Source organism: Marmota monax, unplaced genomic scaffold (genome assembly GCF_021218885.2).
Source record: "Marmota monax isolate L192 unplaced genomic scaffold, Marmota_monax_Labrador192_F-V1.1 WCK01_AAM20220418_F8-fsc00033, whole genome shotgun sequence".
Lineage (NCBI taxonomy): Eukaryota > Metazoa > Chordata > Mammalia > Rodentia > Sciuridae > Marmota > Marmota monax.
This window is the reverse complement of record NW_026694282.1, coordinates 1,947,887-1,967,263: the sequence shown is the minus strand read 5'-3', so window position 1 is coordinate 1,967,263 and position 19,377 is coordinate 1,947,887. Positions and strand designations below refer to the sequence as shown.

Below are 19,377 nucleotides of genomic sequence, written 5' to 3'. Positions count from 1 at the left end.
CTTTGTATACTGCTTATTAAATAAGTTAATTGAATTTTTGTAATTCAGGCAGAAAAACAAGTAGAAACGGAGGAGGCAGGAGTAGTGACAACAGCATCAGCATCTGTTAATCTAAAAGTGAGTCCTAAAAGAGGACGACCTGCAGGTAGGATTGTTAATGTTTAAATATTTGCTTGGCTTGTGATTAATATTCCAATCCATTAAAGTGTTGTTGCCTCAAGTGTTTTGGAATGAAGTAAATAGGCATTTGGTTACAGCCATGCATTTTCTTAATGACTGTTAACAGATATGGTCTGAGAAATGCATCATTAAGCAATTTCATTGTTGTTCAAACATCATAGAGGGTATGTAGAAAAACTAAGAAGGCTTTGACATTAGTAGGCCATTTAATCTTATGGGACCACCATTGTACATGCAGTTTGTCTTTGACAGAAATGTCATTATGCAGTGCTTACGTCTGAAATAATCGTGAATTTTTTTTTCTTTTTGTTTTTAATCCCATTAAATTTTCCACAGATACTGGCAAATGACACTAGAGTGGGGTTAAAACCACCAGGAATAATGGGCTTATTTTATCATTTATGAGGCATAAACTTTGTAAATGGAGCCATATTCAAAGAACAAACACAGCCTTTGATTAACAGCTGTTAATATGTTAAATTACTACATTCTTTGTTTATGAGGATATTTATAATATGCAGCTCTCATTAGCATTAATATTTTCTTAATTTGGCAAGTTGGAAATCTCTTGAAAAGGACCTTCCTAATACAGAGTATGCACAAGAAAATTAACAAAAATAGAGAATGTTTTTCTACTTCATAATAGGACTTATTGAAAAAGGATTACGATGCATAATAGCCAGAGGGGAGAATTAAATTTATTTACATGTTTTGGAATTTAATAGTGTTGTGATGGGTCAAATTAAGGGTGTTAGAAGACTCAGTGAATTTTGATATAAGCTTTCCAAAGATGTGTGTGTATAAATAAATGTACATATAATACTCTGATAGGAACGTATGTGATACTCTAAAGTTAAATTTTGTGACATTACTGGTAAATGAAAAATGTTGTTTTAAGCCCTCTCAAGCATACCAAGGACAAATTGATAATAGCTGATCTTTAAATTTTTTGGCTTGTTTCTCATTTGATTCATGATTTTTAAAACTTAATAAATTATTGTTATCTGTAATAGACCACTAAATAATAAACTCTTGATGTATAGAATTTTGTAATCTTTATATAATGAGATTTGCATTTTAAAGGGAAACTAATTATTTTTTTTCCACATGAATATTAGCTACAGAAGTCAAGATTCCAAAACCAAGAGGCAGACCCAAAATGGTAAAACAGCCCTGTCCTTCAGAGAGTGACATGTGAGTTGACTTTTAATGTATAATTGATTATTCAATAAATGAAACCTTTGATTACAAACAACTTGCATTTTTACAAGTTTTCTCTTGTTTTAAGGGATGTTACTATTCCTATTTTGATATTTCCAAAAATCATGGGGAGGATTGTAAAATGTAAAAATTGGTAAAAACTGAAAATATGTGGTTATTATTAAGACTTTTTTTTTAAGTATATGAAGATATAATGTTACTTTGGTAAAAGAGAGTAAAATCTAAAAGAAAATTGGGCAGGATAGTCTTGTTGAAGGAATTTGAGAGAATATATTTGAAGTGGTGTCCACAAGTATTTTTAGCTCCTTCAGAGTAGGTGCTTTATTCTAAAATGGTGCTAAAATTGTAGTGTATATTTAAGATTTTTAAGTATTTTGGAATAATCACTTAGTTATCAAAAAAAGTAAACATTTTCCCCCTTTGCTGCCTTTCTTAACTACTTATGGTAAGGAGGAAAACCTTTTTATAGCTGTTGTGTTTAAAGATTTTGTTGGAGGTGGCACACACCTGTAAGCTACTTGGGAGGCTGAGGCAGGAGCATCACAAGTTTGAGGCCAACCTGGGCAACCTAGTTGAGACACCCTGTCTCAAAATAAAAGAGTGGGGGTATAGCTCAGTGGTATAGAATACTTACCTAGTTATGCATGAATCCTGGGATAAATCCCCAGTATTGGGGGGACAAAAGAGTTTAAGGGAAAGCTCAAATGAGGTATGTTAAGAATGGGCTTATAATGTTTTGGATCAACGAATTATTTTTATAGGAACTTAATTATAGAACATTACTAGAGTTGTACTTTTCAACCAAAATATATTTAAAGATTTTATTTTATTATTTTATTTTTATGTGGTTCTAAGGATCAAACCCAGTGCCTCACATGTGTTTAGGCAAGTGCTGTACAATCCCAACTCCTATTTTACATCTAAGCTAGCTGTTAAAGTATTACACACCTGTAGTTCCTCTGTCTGAGGAAGGAGGGTTACTTGAGCTTGGGAGTTTGCGGCTTTCCTGGGCATTATAGCCAAGATCCAGTTTCGATCTGTCTGTCTCTCTTTTTTTTTTTTAAAGAAAATTACTTTCAAAAATAGTAACATATAACAATAATATATTGTTATTGTATACTTATTATAAGGAGAATAGATTCCAAGCGTTCTTACCACTAAAACAAAAAAATCTATGGGGTAATAGGAGTTAAATAACCATTTAAATGTATACATCCACTAACACATCACATTTTACATCATAAATAGAACTTGTCAATTAAAAGATAGTGGCACAGAAACACAACATGGTTTAATTATTGCAGCGATATTAAGAAATCGTTTACCCGGAGGTAAACAAGTTTGCAGTCATTATTCCTTGGGAAATCAATTTGGAAGGAAAATATTGCGAGATTCCCCTATTTTTAAATATAAGGAATCTCTCCTGATTAGGCCCCAGTTTTCCCTTGAAGTATACTTCCTAGTCCCTTTGTCTCCATGGCTTTTTGCTGATTCTTATGGAAATTATCTAATTTTGCCCTTCCTGTCAGCTGAGCTGCTTTGTCAGTGACTTTCAGACTATATGGATTCAGAGGCTTTAGCATGCCTTTTTAGATCACATTTTCTCTTGATACAATCTAATGTCATTTTTGGTAGTACATACTGTGTGTTTAATTCTAGTCAGCTTCAATGGTCTCACTCATAATACTTTCCCATATGTTCTTATCTTTTTTTAATTAATTATAGGCATTTAAGTGTATAGGTTTTCCTAAGAAACCACCCCTCAGGAATCATGTGTCCATCTGAAGAATTAAGGCATTCCAGTTTCAATTCTTAAGGCTAGCAGCTATACCCTTTATGAGATCTTTGACCCTAGGATGTGGGAATTTGAAAATCCTATATCCTTACTTGAAACAGAGGCTTTTTTTTTTTTTTTAAACTCAGTTTCTTAAATACCATATCAACTTTATCTTGGTAATAATCAGTTCAAGCTACTGATATTCTACCTTGAAACCCCTTTACCCCAAACCACATTTCCTTCTTTCAAGTTGTCATAGTTCTACAGTTTTACCCATGGATATATTAGGTAAAAAGTAGAATAGGGGTCATTGACAGCTGGGGCAGCAGAAAGGAATGGAGGGGCTAAGGTTGAATAAGACATAAGATGAACTGCCAAGAAAAGAAAATGAGAAGTTGATATTTACGGAATTCTTGCTATGGGAGAGGTTGGATAACCAGCATGAAAATATGGTTGGATAAAAGAGGAATTAGTTCTGATGTTCTATATACCACTGTAGGATAGCTGTAGTTTATAATAATTTTATATTTCAAAATAACTAGAGAAGGGTTTGAAAGTTCCCAACACAGAATAACATTTGAGGAGATGGAAATGCTAATTACTATGATTTTATCATTACACATTGTATATATTCTTCAGATTAATAATATTGTGTCCCATAAATAATAATGTTTGTTAATTAAAAATCTGTAAAGGGGTTGGGAGTTAGCTCAGTGATAGAGCACTTGCTAGCATATCTGAGATCCCTGTTTGATACAATTTCTATATTAGTGAGCTTTTTGCTCAGGCAATAGATAATCCTAAAATAGCAGGAGCTCACAACATTTATTTATTATTCCTGCTGAATGTATGCTGGGCGTTGGATGTAGCTACCTTTGGTTGTGTATTGTGAGTGGAGTGCAGCATTAAATTACATAAACTCTTGAAACTTATGTTCTTCATCATGAGAACAGCGTGGATGTATTAGTGACTATTTCTTCCTGATGGGTACTGAAATGGCAATAAAAGTATAGACAGAGCCTTGAAGAGCTAAAAGCAACTCATAATGTTCACATAAAGTAAGAAAAATTTGTTAACAAGCCACTGAGACACGTGGGGTTGTGTATTAGTCTTTAAGTTAACATATATTAGAAGACTTGAGGGGCTGGGGGGCTGTGGCTCAGTGGTAGAACACTTGTCTCGCATGTGTGAGGCCCTGGGTTCAATCCTCAGCACTACATAAATAAAAATAAAAAGGTACTGTGTCTACCTACAACTAAAAAAAATATTTAAAAAAAAAGACTTGAAAATTATTATTTTCTCAATGTCCCTTGAACTGTTAAAAAGATAAACTGCCAGGTTAGGGATGTAGCTCAGTGATGTAGTGCTTGCCTAGCAAGCCCGAGCCCCTGGGTAAGCCCCAGCACTGTAAAAAATAAGAGAGAGAGATTGTTACAAGTCTGTAGTTCATGAAAGGTGGCAAGTAGTGATAGTTAGATTCATGAGACTTCTTTACTTTGATACTGCTCAAAAAACTTTGAAGTAATCCCCTTTCTTTGACCTTAAAATAGTCTTTTTGGTTTTGGTTTTTTGAAGTGTGGTCTCATTATGTTGTTCAGGCTGGGTTGGATATTCTGGGCTTAAGTGATTCTCCTGCCTCAGCCTCCCAAGTAGCTGGGAGTACAAGAGTACACCACCATGCCCAGCTTTTATTTTTTCCCCCCTTGTGGTGCTTAGATGTTCAACCCAGGGGTCTCCTATATTCTAAGTATATACTTTAAAACTCAGCTACATCTCCAGCCCCACATTTAAAAAATATATGCCTGGGTCTGGGGTTCTGGCTCAGTTGTAGAGTGCTTGCTTAGCATGTGTGAGGCACTCGGTTCAATTCTCAGCACCGCATGTAAATAAATAAAGGTTCATCAACAACAAATGAAAATATTTTTCTAAAGCCACTTTAAAAAAAATACATAAAACATTCCATGTATAGGTATTATCATTTTTAAGATCTATTCCATATTTGGATGCTTGCTTTTAAAAAACATTGTTATCTAGGTTGGAGATAAAGCTCAGTGGTATAGCACTTGAAGAGCTAAAAGCAACTCACAGTGTTCACATAAAGTAAAACTAATTTGTTAACAAGCCACTGAGATTTGGGGTTATGTATTAGTCTTTAAGTTATTAGAAGTTAACATATATTAAACCCATGCCCAAGGCCCTGGGTTTAATCCCCAGTGCATCTTGTGCGCACACACAAACATTATCTGTTGTTTTTATGTGTGTAAGTTTGTTGGTTTAAGATGTGTTAAAGGGAGTAGATTTGTTGGGTGAGAGAAAGTTTGTATTTTTTAATAGCTACTTCCTTCCAAAACAGTTTGAAGAAAGCAGTCAGTTGATATTAAGAGCTACAGAAATTGTTTTTACATTTGACTTGACAATATTACCATTTTTAAGAAAAAGAGGTGAAACCCATCTGACATTTGAAAATAAGCACACCCAATGATGATTTCTGACAAATTTTTGAAGATGTAAAAGATGACATTTTTTTCTTTTCCAACTTAAGTCTCCTAAGTATTCAAGGAAGCACTTATTTGGTAGGGGGGGATCAGTGGGTTTATTATGTGACATTTTGCATCACATTTCTCATTTATCTGGGTAGCATTGGACCAGATGACATGGGATCCATCTTAATCTGTGAAAATTTCAGTAAAATTCCGTGGACAGCAAAAAGATCGTAGTGTTTTTGTTTTGTTTTTTGTGGTACTGGGGATTGAACCCAGGGCCTTATGCATGCAAGGCAAGCACTCTACCAACTGAGCTATATCCTTAGCCCAAGGTCATAGTTTTTAGACAGCTTTAAGTCGATGTATTTCTTTATAAAGGAGTTCTCTAGTTGAACACGTATGCCATAAAAGTAATTGTTAGCATTTGCATCATCTGATTGTCCTTTTATAGCCTGTTTCTACTATTTATATTCACATAATTATTATCCAGCAATAATTAGGATATTTGAATAAGTTAGGTAGTTTGAATTATTTAGCAATGTGTGGGAGTACTTAGATCGTAATTGGCTTAGTACTGTTTGTTATCATGCTTAATTTGCCATATATTTAAAAGAGTGCTTCTTTTGAATTCAAAAATGACATTTGATTTCACTTCTGCAATTCAGTTTTTCTGAGTGTGTCTACTTTTAAAAAATAGGGTCTGGGGATGTGGCTCAAGTGGTGTTGCGCTTGCCTGGCATGCGTGCAGCCTGGGTTCGATCCTCAGCACCACATACAAACAAAGATGTTGTGTCTGCCGAAAACTGAAAAATAAATATTAAAAAAAAAAATTCCCTCTCTCCCCCTCTCTCTCTCTCTCACTCTCTCTTTAAAAAAAAAATAATAATTTATTCTTACAAATACATAGTTGGCCCATAAGTTGGGCCAAGGGTATGGCTTCATGATAGAATGTGGGCTTAGTATGCACAAGGCCCTTGGTTAATTCCCAGCATCTTCAGGAAAAAACCAAAAAACCCAAAACAAACCACCACCAATCATCAAACTAACAACCCTAAAATATAGCCCCCAAACACACACCAAGATCCAGGGATCTTGCTCATCTTATATACTGTTGTTTCCTCAGAGTTAAAAACAAAAAGTACCATGGCACATGGCTAGTACTCAAATTATGTTTTTGAACAAATGAATGACATGAAAGGAAACTTGGAAAATGGGGGGAAATCACTTTCTACTTTCTATTAACCTAATGACACTTTAATTTTTTATCTTCTAATTTATATCAAAAGGATGTTCTGGTACAGAATTTCTTTTACTTTTCTGTATATTTACTTTGTATGGGTGTGGTATGTTGTATGCTGGGGACTGAATCCAGAGCATTGTATATACTAGACTGTACCTCTGAGATACTTTTCCAGCTTCTAGATTGACTTTTAAGTAGCAATACTGCTACATTTCTTTAGAGAGGATCTTGTTTAGTGGTGCAGGCTGGACTTGAGTTCGTGTCCTCTAGCTTCAGCCTCCCAAGTAGCTGGGATTACAGGTATGCATGTGGATTATTTTTATCATCTAAAATACTTGTTTGGTGAGTACAAGAGTATAGATGAATGACAAGTAATGATAAATAAAAGCTCATTATTGCATTTTGTAAAATAGGATTACTGAAGAAGACAAAAGTAAGAAAAAGGGGCAAGAGGAAAAACAACCCAAAAAGCAGCTTAAAAAGGATGAAGAGGGCCAGAAGGAAGAAGATAAACCAAGAAAAGAGCCTGACAAAAAAGAGGGGAAAAAAGAAGTTGAATCAAAAAGGAAAAATTTAGCTAAAACGGGGGTTACATCAACCTCTGATTCTGAAGAAGAAGGAGATGATCAAGAAGGTGAAAAGGTAGAAAGTTTATATATCATATAAAATACTTGTTCTGTTTTTAAGTTCTTTTTAGATAGTTTTTAAGCTGTACCCTAGTAAGTATTCAGTATTTTTGTGAAAGCTAACCTGGATTCTTATATTTCTTAATAGACTTCTACTAACTACATAACAAGTACATTTGAAACTTAATTTTCTATTCTGTATATATCTTCCCTTCTCACAATTATAGTCAGAAAATTGAATATGTACTTCCAATAACCCCACCTAGGAAAATAAGCGAATGTAGGAAATAAGCCAAGTTGGCTGTGATGTGAAGACAAATGTAAATATAAGGTGTATTTCTATATATATTTTTATTTACCCCAACGAAAATTTTTGTGCCTATTTATTGTATGTTTAGTCATTTATATGTAACTTTATTTGGATGCCATTAAATCTTGTTTGGGAAACTTATTAAAGCTATATGTCTGGGCTGGGGTTGTGGCTAAGTGGTAGAGTGCTTGCCTAGCACATGCAAGGCCCTGGATTTGATCCTCAGCACCACATAACAATAAAGCTATTGTGTTCAACTACAACTAAAAAATAAATATTAAAAAAAAAAAAAAAGCTATGTGTCCTTTTGTGTAGAAAAACAGAATAGCCTTAAGAGATGTACAGATCCAGGTCACATAGACATTTTCTCTCTCTCTTTTTTTTTGTATTGGGGATTGAACTCAAGGGCACTTGCCCACTGAGTTACATCTCCAGCCCTATTTTTGTCATTTTTATTTTAGAGACAGGGTCTCACTGAGTTGCTTGGTGCCTCCCAAGCTGCTAGGATTATAGGCATGCATGCACCACTGCACCTGTTTTTTTCTCACATTTTAATATTTCAAAACTAAAATTTTTAAACAAAATAGGCTCAGCAGTGTGCTTATCAGTATTCACATAAAATTACTGTGACAGGAAGAAGACTATTAAATCCACAATCATAAAGGAAAGTGAAGATTGTAGAGCAGAGATGTGTAAAATTCAGTTGTGTTTTTTAAAATTACTAATTTAAACACGTCTCTCAAAACTAGTTATTTTTCTCTGGAGATTGTCATTACAGCTACTAGTCACTGACTTTGATAGTTAATTAAATCCATCCTGATTCTCAAACAGAAGAGAAAGGGTGGACGAAACTTTCAGACTGCTCACAGGAGGAATATGCTGAAAGGCCAGCATGAGAAAGAAGCAGCAGATCGAAAACGCAAGCAAGAGGAACAAATGGAAACTGAGCAGTAAGTATTTTTTTATTCTAAATTTTGGGTTTTCTTAAAGCTAGCATGGGTTTTTTAAACAATAGACTTCATTTTCGAGACTTTATGAAGCCTTTTGAAGTGAAATTTTTCCCATGTTAGAAAAATCTTCCATATATGAAGATGATATTTCAGGCTTCATTATTTTCTGAATGAAGGATGAGATTCTTGGAGGCAGTCACCCTGTGAATTCTTTTTCAGTTTAAACTGAAAGTGCAGATAAGTTTTAACTGTTGGTTTTGCAGAAAATTGTACTCATCCTCTCTTATTTGTGTGATATATAAATATAGAAAGAGTGGTGATAATATATTGGTGGAGAAAGAATGCAGGATATATTCTTGTTATACCACCAGCAGGCCTACCCCTAAAGACCAGCAAAAATAACAAAAGCACAGGTGGAAACCCATGAAGCCAGTAAAGTAAATCCAGTGGCTGACAGGGTTTACATTGAATGTGTGCACTATAAATCAAGTTCAAATCTGTTTTCCCTTAAGTTTTGATACTTGGAGATGGTATATACTTACCATGGGGGATTTCTTTCCCCTTTATTGTATAAAATAATTTTATTAATAGAATGAAAAATGATAGCAATGATGATTGTTAGACTTCATGTCTTTGTTTTCCTGGTTATCTTTTAGACTGTCACTTCTGAATTCTTTCTCTGAAATACTTTTCTTTCCTGTGAAATGTCTTACACTCTTTAACTTTTTTTTTTTTGTTGTTGTTATTTATAGTGAGGAGATAATTTTATAAACATGCTCTATGTCACTAAAGACAAAGATAATGAGCAGTGAAACTCCAAACATTCTTGAATAATTTTTTTTATATTATAAAATAATCATAAGCCACAAGACTATAAATATAGCATTTGCCTCTGACTTCTTAGTTGTACGGAGGCTATATGAGCAGCTTTAGCCTCTTGTGGGAGTATTTTAAAAAGTGATCTGAAGTTCAGAAATGTTACTCCCCGTTGTTGACTTTGACCACTTCTGTAAATATTTTTTTGTTACCTATCCTTTTCACTGAAAATTTGTTGGACTGTTGGTTGCTTTTAACTTCATTGTGCTCCCAAAATTAGGATACAGAATTAGTTGTTGCCTAGTAAAATAGCCCATCCCTTCTTTAGTATCTCAAAGTTATCTTTTTATGTATTTCAGTTTCTTTTGAATGTCCTCCAATGTAATTTTCTCAAATTCTAATATTTGTGTTTTCTTTCCTTCTCCTGTTATTACAAAACTTTGTACTTGGACAGTTTTGCTCTGTAAAGCATTTCAGATGCAACTTGTGTGAAATGCATTATGCAAAATAAAGTTTATTGTATTGTATTCCCAGCCAAACAACATGTAATCTACAGTAATAAAAAATATATCTCATTTTGGGCTCAAAGCATTAATCCAGTTACTGAAAAGAGAATACAAGTGGAGCAAACAAGAGATGAAGATCTTGAGACAGACTCATTGGACTGAATTTCCCCCTCCCCCCCCTTGATGGAAGAATGTTCCAGATTCTAAATTGAGGACTTCATTATTAATGGCATTATTACTGTATTATGATTGTTAAAATTTCCTGTAAGGTACACACTACATCCTAAGGTCTGCCATCATTCCTGTTAAGTTTTTTACCAAGCTTAAAATGAAGCTTTGTGTTTGAAAGTTATAACAATTCTAGATGAAGATGGTGGTTGTACATTATTTCATTTAGAAAATATAAAAATTCATTTTGTTTTGAAGCTAGGTATTAACTGGAATAGCTATACATCCCTGAGAATGGGGCAATTGTGCCCTTCCCTTGACATTCCTTGTTGTTTAATTCTTTAGAATCTTAATGATTGTTTTTTTAAAAATCCTGAGAGATTAATCAGTAGACTTGTTAAGAAAAAAATGAAACTGTAACCAAAATTTTAAAATAAAGTTTTTTTAAAAAAAAAAACCTGATTTTTAGATATTTTTTGTTCTTGTCTATTTTAATTGGTTTATAGTATGGCCTGATTGCCAAGCCAAGGTACTAGAAATTACGATTTCAATTTTAAATGGTTATTTTTGTGATTCATAGTAAAACGGTACCTTTTCATTTGAAATGGTATATAAATGTTAGTGGATGTCATTTAATTTGATAATGGCTTCCCCTTCCCCAATTTTTAAAAAATTTCATAGGTGTCTTAAAAACAGTATTTTAATCTTGAAGCTTACTTCAAAAATCCCTTAAATTACCTGCACTTCGGAGATGTGGTGAACAATTAAATTGGTCTGTTTTGTTTTTGTAGTGCTGGGGATCAGACCCAGAAAGCCTCATGTAGGCAGTCGCTCTACCATTGAGCTACAACTCCAGCCCTAAATTGGTCTGTTTTAAATGTGCTGCTTTTAAAAATAATTGTGATGTAAAATCCATTAAATGTTTATAGTATTCTTCCCATTGTAGATTGTTGATCTGAATGTGGGCTTTTAATATATTTCATGTTGGAAAGAAAATTTCATTGTGACAGTTCCAAAATCATTTTGTGAAGTCACTAAAAAAAGATTGTTAGATTTAATTTAGCATATTGAGTTTTGCTTATATTTGTACTAATGCTGTGGAGCTCCGGTTCTAAACACTGTAATCAATTCTTTGTGGTCTAAGCTATTGATTTATTATTATAAGGAAAATTTTTTATTATTTACATAAGGGATTGTGGGCATTTGGTAATCATAGTCACAAAGTTCCAATGTTTTGAAATATTTGTGTTAACATTTGATAGGCAGAATAAAGATGAAGGAAAGAAGCCAGAAGTTAAGAAAGTGGAGAAGAAGCGAGGTTAGTTATTTCACTTTCTACGACGTATAAAAGCATACATAGAAAGTTTGTAGACAATTTTTCATGATTGGCTTCAGAATCAGCCTCATTTTCTTATGTCCTACAAAAACATTCAGATTCCTGATGAATTCTATATAAAGTACATTGTACTTTAAGCGTAACTAGGTGAACTTGCTAAATAGTAATCTTTGTATTTTAATATTTGTCATCTGATATCAGATTTTTCTAACTTGGACAAAAGCTAAACACTTTCTCATTTTTGTCAGATTGCTTAATTAGGGTTAAGTGTATAAGGTAAGGCAGGTGTTTTATGGATTGGTGTGTAGAGTTCATTGGATGTAGACAATGGCATATTTTGTGCTTTCATGCTGTTTGTTGCTTTCCTAAACTATATATTAAAAATTGCAGGTAACTTCTTATTCTTAAGCAATTGTTCATCTATAAAGAGTTTCTTAGTAAAATATATATTTTTAAGAAGCCACAGTTTCTTTCCATTATAAAGCAGATTATACAAAAACACTGGTTTTGGAAAAACTATTTACTGTTTTTCACATATTTTAATTTATAGAAACATCAATGGATTCTCGACTTCAAAGGATACATGCTGAAATAAAAAATTCACTCAAAATTGATAATCTTGTAAGTGTTTAACTTCCTTTAAAAATACAGTGCTGCTTTTATAGCTTCATTTTTGTTTCTCATTGAATTAATTTAAGATAAAAGGGACAATCACTGGTTAATTTGTACTGCCTTGACTTTAAAAAAATCTTCAGAAATAAATTATATATGCTGTGAAATAATTAACAATTACTATTTTGTCATGAAGGATGTGAACAGATGCATTGAGGCCTTGGATGAACTTGCTTCACTTCAGGTCACAATGCAACAAGCTCAGAAACACACAGAGATGATTACAACCCTGAAAAAAGTAAGTATATCAACTCACATAGGCTTTTAACATTTTCATATTACTTCATTAAAAAAATAAGTATAAGAAAACAAACAACTAGGGAAACAATTATAAATATATATTGTTTTCTCAGATACGGCGATTCAAAGTTAGTCAAGTTATCATGGAAAAGTCTACCATGTTGTATAACAAGTTTAAGAACATGTTTTTGGTTGGTGAAGGAGATTCTGTCATCACACAAGTGTTGAATAAATCTCTTGCTGAACAAAGACAACATGAGGAAGCGAATAAAACCAAAGATCAAGGGAAGAAAGGCCCAAACAAAAAGCAAGAAAAAGAACAAATGGGTATGTATAATCTGAAGCCAGTTTTTAAAAAACTGTTTGCCAGGATTTCCTTTTAAAAATGGTTTACCAAGCCTGGGAATGTAGCTCAGTGGTAGAGCACTTGCTTGTGCTTGAGACTGTGGGTCTAATCCTCAGCATGGAATTGGATGGGAGGGTTTAAATATGGCTTTACTACATAGGCAAAAAATATACCTTCACCATCTGCCAATAAACTGGAAGTGACTACTAAAACATTGTTATCAACAATGAGGCTTCATTGTATTTTCATTGGCCTTGAGGTAGTCTTAAATAAAAATGTGTGATGGGCCTGTCAAACCACTTAAGCAGCACAGCAGCATGCCCTCAGAACAAGAAATCGTGTCAGTTTATAAAGTCAGGGTTCTAACACAAAAACCATAGTTAATGGGGCAAATGACCGGAGGAATGTAAAAACTCTATCTAGAACATTGTCTCCTCCCTAGAGGATTCGCTTCCTAGTCCAGCTTTCATTTCTCAGCCACAGAAAACAAAACCAATCCCCAGGGTTCAATAATGATGTGTGTGTGTGTATACACACACACACACACACACACATATATACATACACAGGCACACACATAATCTTTTAGTTGTAGTTGGACACAGTACCTTTATTTATTATGTGGTGCTGAGGATTGAACCCAGGGCCGCACACATGCTAGGTGAGCGCACTACTGCTGAGCCACATCCCCAGCCCCTCAATGTTTTGATCAAAACAGCATCACACTAACTGGGGCATGGTTGTATGCCATGGGCTACTAAGGCAGGAGAATCACAAGTTCAAGGCCAGCCTCAGTAACTTATCAAGGTCCTAAACAACTTAGTGAGACCCTGCCTCAAAATTTAAAAAGGGGCTGGGATGTGACTCATTGGTTAAAATAGGCCCTGAGATCAATTCCCAGTATCTTAAACAAAACAAAAACCAAACAGCATCACAGGTGGAGCCTGAAAGTTGCTATATTTACAGCTGATGGGAGTATTCTGGTTCATGCTACTGTGCTTAGTCATGCTGAGCATATTATTTTTTAATTATATTAATGGGTTTTTTGTTTGCTTATGTGTAAATAAAAAATTAACAACTATATTATTTTTCTAATTATTCCTTTACCCATAAGTACATGCAATAACTGTTTATTTCTGTGCATTAGCTGCACAAAGACTTGAGTGATGTTACTTGACAGTGAAGCTGTCCTGTATATTCCTGAAATGGCATCAAAACCCAATCCTAAAATTAAGTATTAGAAACTTAGGAGCCATGTTTTATTTTTTATTTTGAATCTTTAACAAAGTATTTCCATTGGAATCCTTTTAAAGGTTCAAAGACTCTGAATGGAGGATCTGATGCTCAAGACAGTAATCAGCCACAGCATAATGGAGATAGCAATGAAGAAAGTAAAGACAACCATGAGGCCAGCAGTAAGAAAAAGTGAGGACGTGTTTTAATGGGTCTGTGTGTGTGTGTGTTTTGAGGTGGGGTTTTGCTGTATAGCCCAAGCTGGCTTTGAACTCCTGGGCTCCAGTGATACTCCTGACTCAGAGTGACTTAGGTGTGCAGAGTAGCGCCTGGATCATGTTTTCTTTCCTTTTTTTTTGTAATCATAAGTTTTTGACCACAATACTTTAACCAAGGTGATTTAGTACTCAGGGTAGAACCTAGGGTAAGCACTCTATATAGCACCAGCAGGGTAGCATTTGATCACTTAATCCTTGAATTCAATAAGGAAATTGTAAATTGGCAAGAGAGGTGTCTCCCCCAAATCCCCAAAAGCCAGTATACAAATAATTTGCTACTGTATTCAAGAAAATGTAGCTAGGTGGGAATTCTATAAAAAACGGTTTTCCCCGGTCTATCTTTCTACATGGCTTTTTATTGTGCTTTACCGTTGAGCTGCGTTGAGCTGTGTATTCTCAGCCCCAATACGATGTTAATGTCTTGCTTTCAAAATTCCTTCAATTGTGGAAGGATAAATGCATTAACAATTTAGATGTAGAATCATTGATTATTTTATACAGTAATCCTATACAACTGTAGTTGTCCAAAATTTTTGTTTGTTCAAAGGATGTGGAATCAAGCATCCCTTCAAATTGTGTAATTAAAAAATCTTGTCTATGTATTTTGGCATCACAGATAAAAAATTTTCATTCTGCCATGCGCCATGGTGGACACCTGTAATTCCAATGGCTTGGGAGGCTGAGGGAGGAGGATGGCAAGTTCAAAGCCAGCCTCAGCAAAAAAGCAAGGCGCTGAGCAACTCAGTGACACCCTATTTCTAAATAAAATACAAAGTAGGGCTCAGAATGTGGCTCAGGGGTCAAGTGCTCCTGAGTTCAATTCCTGGTACTAGAGGAAAGGCTTCTTTTCTATTATGCTTTCCTGGGTTATTGTGATCTTCAAATTACTTTAGGTAGAAGATATAAGGGTAAAATTTTGAAAATCTTGATGTGTCTTAAATAACAAGGTTTGTTTTCATTTTCATGTTTTGGTAATTTTAAAAATGTAATGCAGATTTAATGCCTTTTTTCCTTAGGAGAAAACCCTAATTTCAGTTGTCACACCTATCTTTCCCCCTTTTTCTTTAGGCCATCCGGTGAAGAGAGAGAGACTGAGATATCTCTGAAGGATTCTACACTAGATAACTAGGTTGACATACCTGGAATATAAAGAACATTTGACAAGTTTGTAATGGTTTTCCTTTGAAATATTTAGATTGCTGAAAGTTTTAAATTTTTATAAGCATAGGTTTTGATGTCTACAACTTGTTTTGAGGGAGATAATCCCTTTATCTTTGTTTAAAAGTAACTAAACATTATTGCTATTGTACTTGTGCAGTATTAACAGCTACATTATACAGTAAATGTTGGGGGGTAATCCATTTAGAAATGTTAAAACTGCTTTTCCAGATATGGTTGTAGCATATTTTCAATTAGTGTGTGTATGTTAATGTGTAATTGGTAGTAAAACAGTTACATTTTTTAAACTGCTACTTGTATAAATCCTCTTTTCCCAAATACTGTGGGTTTTGTGCATAGTTTTTACAAATCTTGGACAGAGTGTCTTTTCACTGTGGGTTTTGTAGAAGTTGAGCATTTTTATGGTTGATAAAATGTTACTTCTATACAAGTACTCACTCCCTCCTTTTTTATCAAAAGTTAATTTTAATATCAGTCCACATTGTGCTCCATTCTGCTTTTTTGTAACAGTATCATCTGTATTCCTTTTTATCCAATTGACATCAAACTGACTTCTATGAGGTTCAACTTATGTTAAGATAATTTAGTTTTGTGGCTGGGAATTTAGTGAAGGCACATGACTTTCCTGCAGAGAACAGACTGGGTATTATATATGTATATGAATGAATCTGATTTTAGAGTTCAACCATTTAAGATCCTTTACAGGCACTAATAACTAAAACTAAAAATGTTTATTTTTGAGAAATGTCTTAAGTCACATTCATTAAGGAAGTCACAAAGTAGTATTTTTTTAATTGGGAAAAAAGTCAATCCATGATGCTTATGTGGTAAATATAAATAAATGCTATATAAAGAAACCTATTTGAAAATGTGGCTATATTAGAAGGGAATTTGTATTTTCATTTCTATATCATATATGTAACAGGGTTACAAAAAATAGAAATATTAGTTGCTCCAAGGTAGTATTTGACAAGTCTGTATTTTGATGTATATGGACTAAATCTGGAAGAACCAACGTTAACACAAAATTTAATAGTCTGTTAACTAAAGGATAGCATTTCTAAGATATTTTAAATATTAGGTCAGTTGGTGGTTTTCAATAGGTAGGTAGTAGATACGTTTTGAAACTCTTTATGAATATGGGAAAATGACTTAATACCAGTGTTTGTAACATGTGTTGTAAGTTTCATCTATACAACTTGAATTATTTGGATAATTGAATTTTTGCTTTTTAGAAGTCTTACAATGGAGCTAAGACCCACTGTTTTGAGGGAACTCTGCTATTACATTATATATACACCAGTCATCTGTTTTGTCCTAACAGTTTTAACTTAGATTTATTCTAGTTGAGCCATAAGTGTCAAATGTGTAAACTTGTTTTGATTAAAGAATTTTTCTATCAAACTCCATTAGTAAATTACTTCTTTGCTGTTTTAAGAGTTTAAGGAAATAATTTTTTAGTTATCTGGTTATTGATCCTGTTTGGGGACACAGGGTTAACTAAATATAAGCACAAGGTGATTTAAAAATAAAGGAAATATTTTTTTTTGTTCTCTCTCCCCTTTTTTCCTATGACCCAAACAGATCTATAGTTTTACCAAGAAGCCACAGAATATTCAACTTCTGGAGATACTAGCAGCATTCTGATAATTTCTTTCTTCATATAAGGCTCACCTTGCTCTAACCAGTTAACCTTCTTTGAAATATTCTTTGTCATAGGTGATTCATGGATAACTGCCACTCTCAGGACTCACCAAAAAAGGTCATCAAGACCTTTAAGGCATTGGCAATATTTGGTTTAAATTCCTTAGCTAAGAGATAATTGCTAACCCCCACCCCCCAAAAAAGTATGTGTAGAATCTGAACAATACCTTTTGTGCTATTTGATCACTGGATAACATTTTGGAAGAGTAATTGATTGCTGAAGGTTTCTCAGCTGCTTGAATCAGAGAACCTGACTGGGAATTTGTATGGATAATTTGATCAGAGTATCTTAAGGCTCAGCTATTGTAGCTGTATCTAGTGAGATATAATTTTTTAAACTAAAGATGTTCCTACCCATACCCACTTACCTGGTTAAAGATGTAATGTCAGCAGGAGGTCTGCTATCTAATTCTGGATGAGAGCAAAGGCTTTTTTTTTTCCCCCTCAATTGTTCAGTTGACCAGAGATTATAAGAAATAGATAACCCTTAAGAAATGAAGAAGCCATTAATAGGCAAAATTTTATGTTTATATTTGTCTTGTGTAATTGTCCAACACTAATGACTGATCTTTCCCCCAGTAAAACTGCAGTGTCTAATTATCCCTAAAGGAATCTGAAGCCTGAGAAAAATATTAAAAGAAATAGTTAACTGCTTTTCTGTGTAGTGATCTTTTGCATGCATCTTCTATTATATCAAAATTAAGTTCATGACATTTTCTTATTTCTTCATTGATGTATATCATAATTCATGGTGTAAAGTATGGTGTGTTTAATAGATTGAAATAAGCTTAAAGAAAGGCTGTCTTTGATTTGGGTGTTTTGTTGTTGTTTTTAACTTGGTGGGATACTCACATAAGTAACACTGGCAAATTGTGGTATGGCCTGGTTCTTGTCAGTTTCACCAGGAAACAACAGTAGATTCTTTGGATAAGTTGAACTATCAGAATAGAATAACATTCTCAATAAGTGATAAAATAAGAATGCATTATGATAATTAACTTGCTGGGACTTGCTGTTTTGAGAGTATGAAATGAAAAAGCATATTAATGCAAGACGTGTAAGAAATGCAGTATTAAAAATAACTTTTACCTGTGGACTTCTAGGAAGTGGGTAAATCACTCATTTGTCTTAAATCTATGATTTTCCAGCAGAATTTTCTATCTGTTCAATGTTACTGGCACCACTGGATACAGGAAAGTAAAAATTTAGGCACAATGTAAGGCAGCCATGGAGGGGCCTCTTTAGTTCTCTATGCCTATGCTGATCCTCTACTGATTGAATGAGTGAATGAAAACACCTCTAGACATACCAGAAACAGGTACTTGTCATCACCATATCATTCAACTTAATATGTATACGTGGCATATAGTCCATGAATCATACTTCACTGTCAGTCTTTGAAATAGGCTTACAGGCTTCATCAGTTTTTGATTTCTAAATGTCTTTTCTCAGCCATCCAAAGAAATGTACAATTCAGCTGAATTTAAATATAACCTAGGAGAGAGAGAGTAAAAATTATAGTGAAAATCTATTTTATAGCATTTCTTAAAGTCTTAAGAAATTGAATTTTACAATAAAAAAAGTTTCCAGAAAATACTCTAATCAGGAAACTTTAGTTTGTTTCAAGCTAGGTGTGTGGTAGACTCCTGTAATCCCAACTACTTGGGAGATTGAGGATGGAGGATCCATAGTTCAAGCTAGTAGCTTGAACCACATAGCAAAACACCACCTCAAAAACAAAAAACTTTTCCGTAAATTATAAGATTAGGAGAATGGAAGAGCTGGGTTAGAAAAGTATTCTTTCCCTCTTTTTGAGAAAACTGTTACATATTATTGAGTATTATTGCTCAATCCATTGGATCTTGATTTTTCCCTATCTCCATGGTAATACCCAATCTGCTATTTTCTTTTAAATTGACATTTTAAACCGATGAAATTAGTGAGGCTTTATTTTAAATACTGTGAAGATGTGTACATACTTGAGCTTTTTACATTCATTACTCATGTATCTAGGGAGATACATGAATGTCTTGTGTGCTTATTCATATCAAGATACTTAATATCACAAAAGAGACCACTGAATGACACAATAGCTATTCTTGTATTATTCAT

General features: G+C 33.9%; 1 protein-coding gene across 7 annotated transcripts in view; it reads left to right on the top strand.

Annotated features, from left to right (window-relative positions):
• The window catches only part of Psip1 (PC4 and SRSF1 interacting protein 1), a 51,757-nt gene that overhangs the window by 31,064 nt on the left and 1,316 nt on the right, over positions 1-19,377 (top strand). The window contains exons 7-17 of one of the 7 annotated variants that reach the window (XR_006856770.2): positions 49-145; positions 1,299-1,374; positions 7,315-7,543; positions 8,669-8,787; positions 11,540-11,595; positions 12,164-12,234; positions 12,422-12,523; positions 12,639-12,852; positions 14,185-14,296; positions 15,451-15,546; positions 18,417-18,583. Coding sequence is in view for 5 of the 7 variants with exons in the window: in XM_058586351.1 (XP_058442334.1) it covers positions 49-145; positions 1,299-1,374; positions 7,315-7,543; positions 8,669-8,787; positions 11,540-11,595; positions 12,164-12,234; positions 12,422-12,523; positions 12,639-12,852; positions 14,185-14,296; positions 15,451-15,511 (1,137 nt within the window). In the remaining 2 variants the exon portion in view is untranslated. Of the gene's footprint in view, positions 1-48; positions 146-1,298; positions 1,375-7,314; positions 7,544-8,668; positions 8,788-10,057; positions 10,725-11,539; positions 11,596-12,163; positions 12,235-12,421; positions 12,524-12,638; positions 12,853-14,184; positions 14,297-15,450; positions 16,966-18,413; positions 18,584-19,377 lie in introns of those variants that run through there. The other 6 variants (XR_006856769.2, XM_058586351.1, XM_046467300.2 and 3 more) reach the window with 6 other exon arrangements.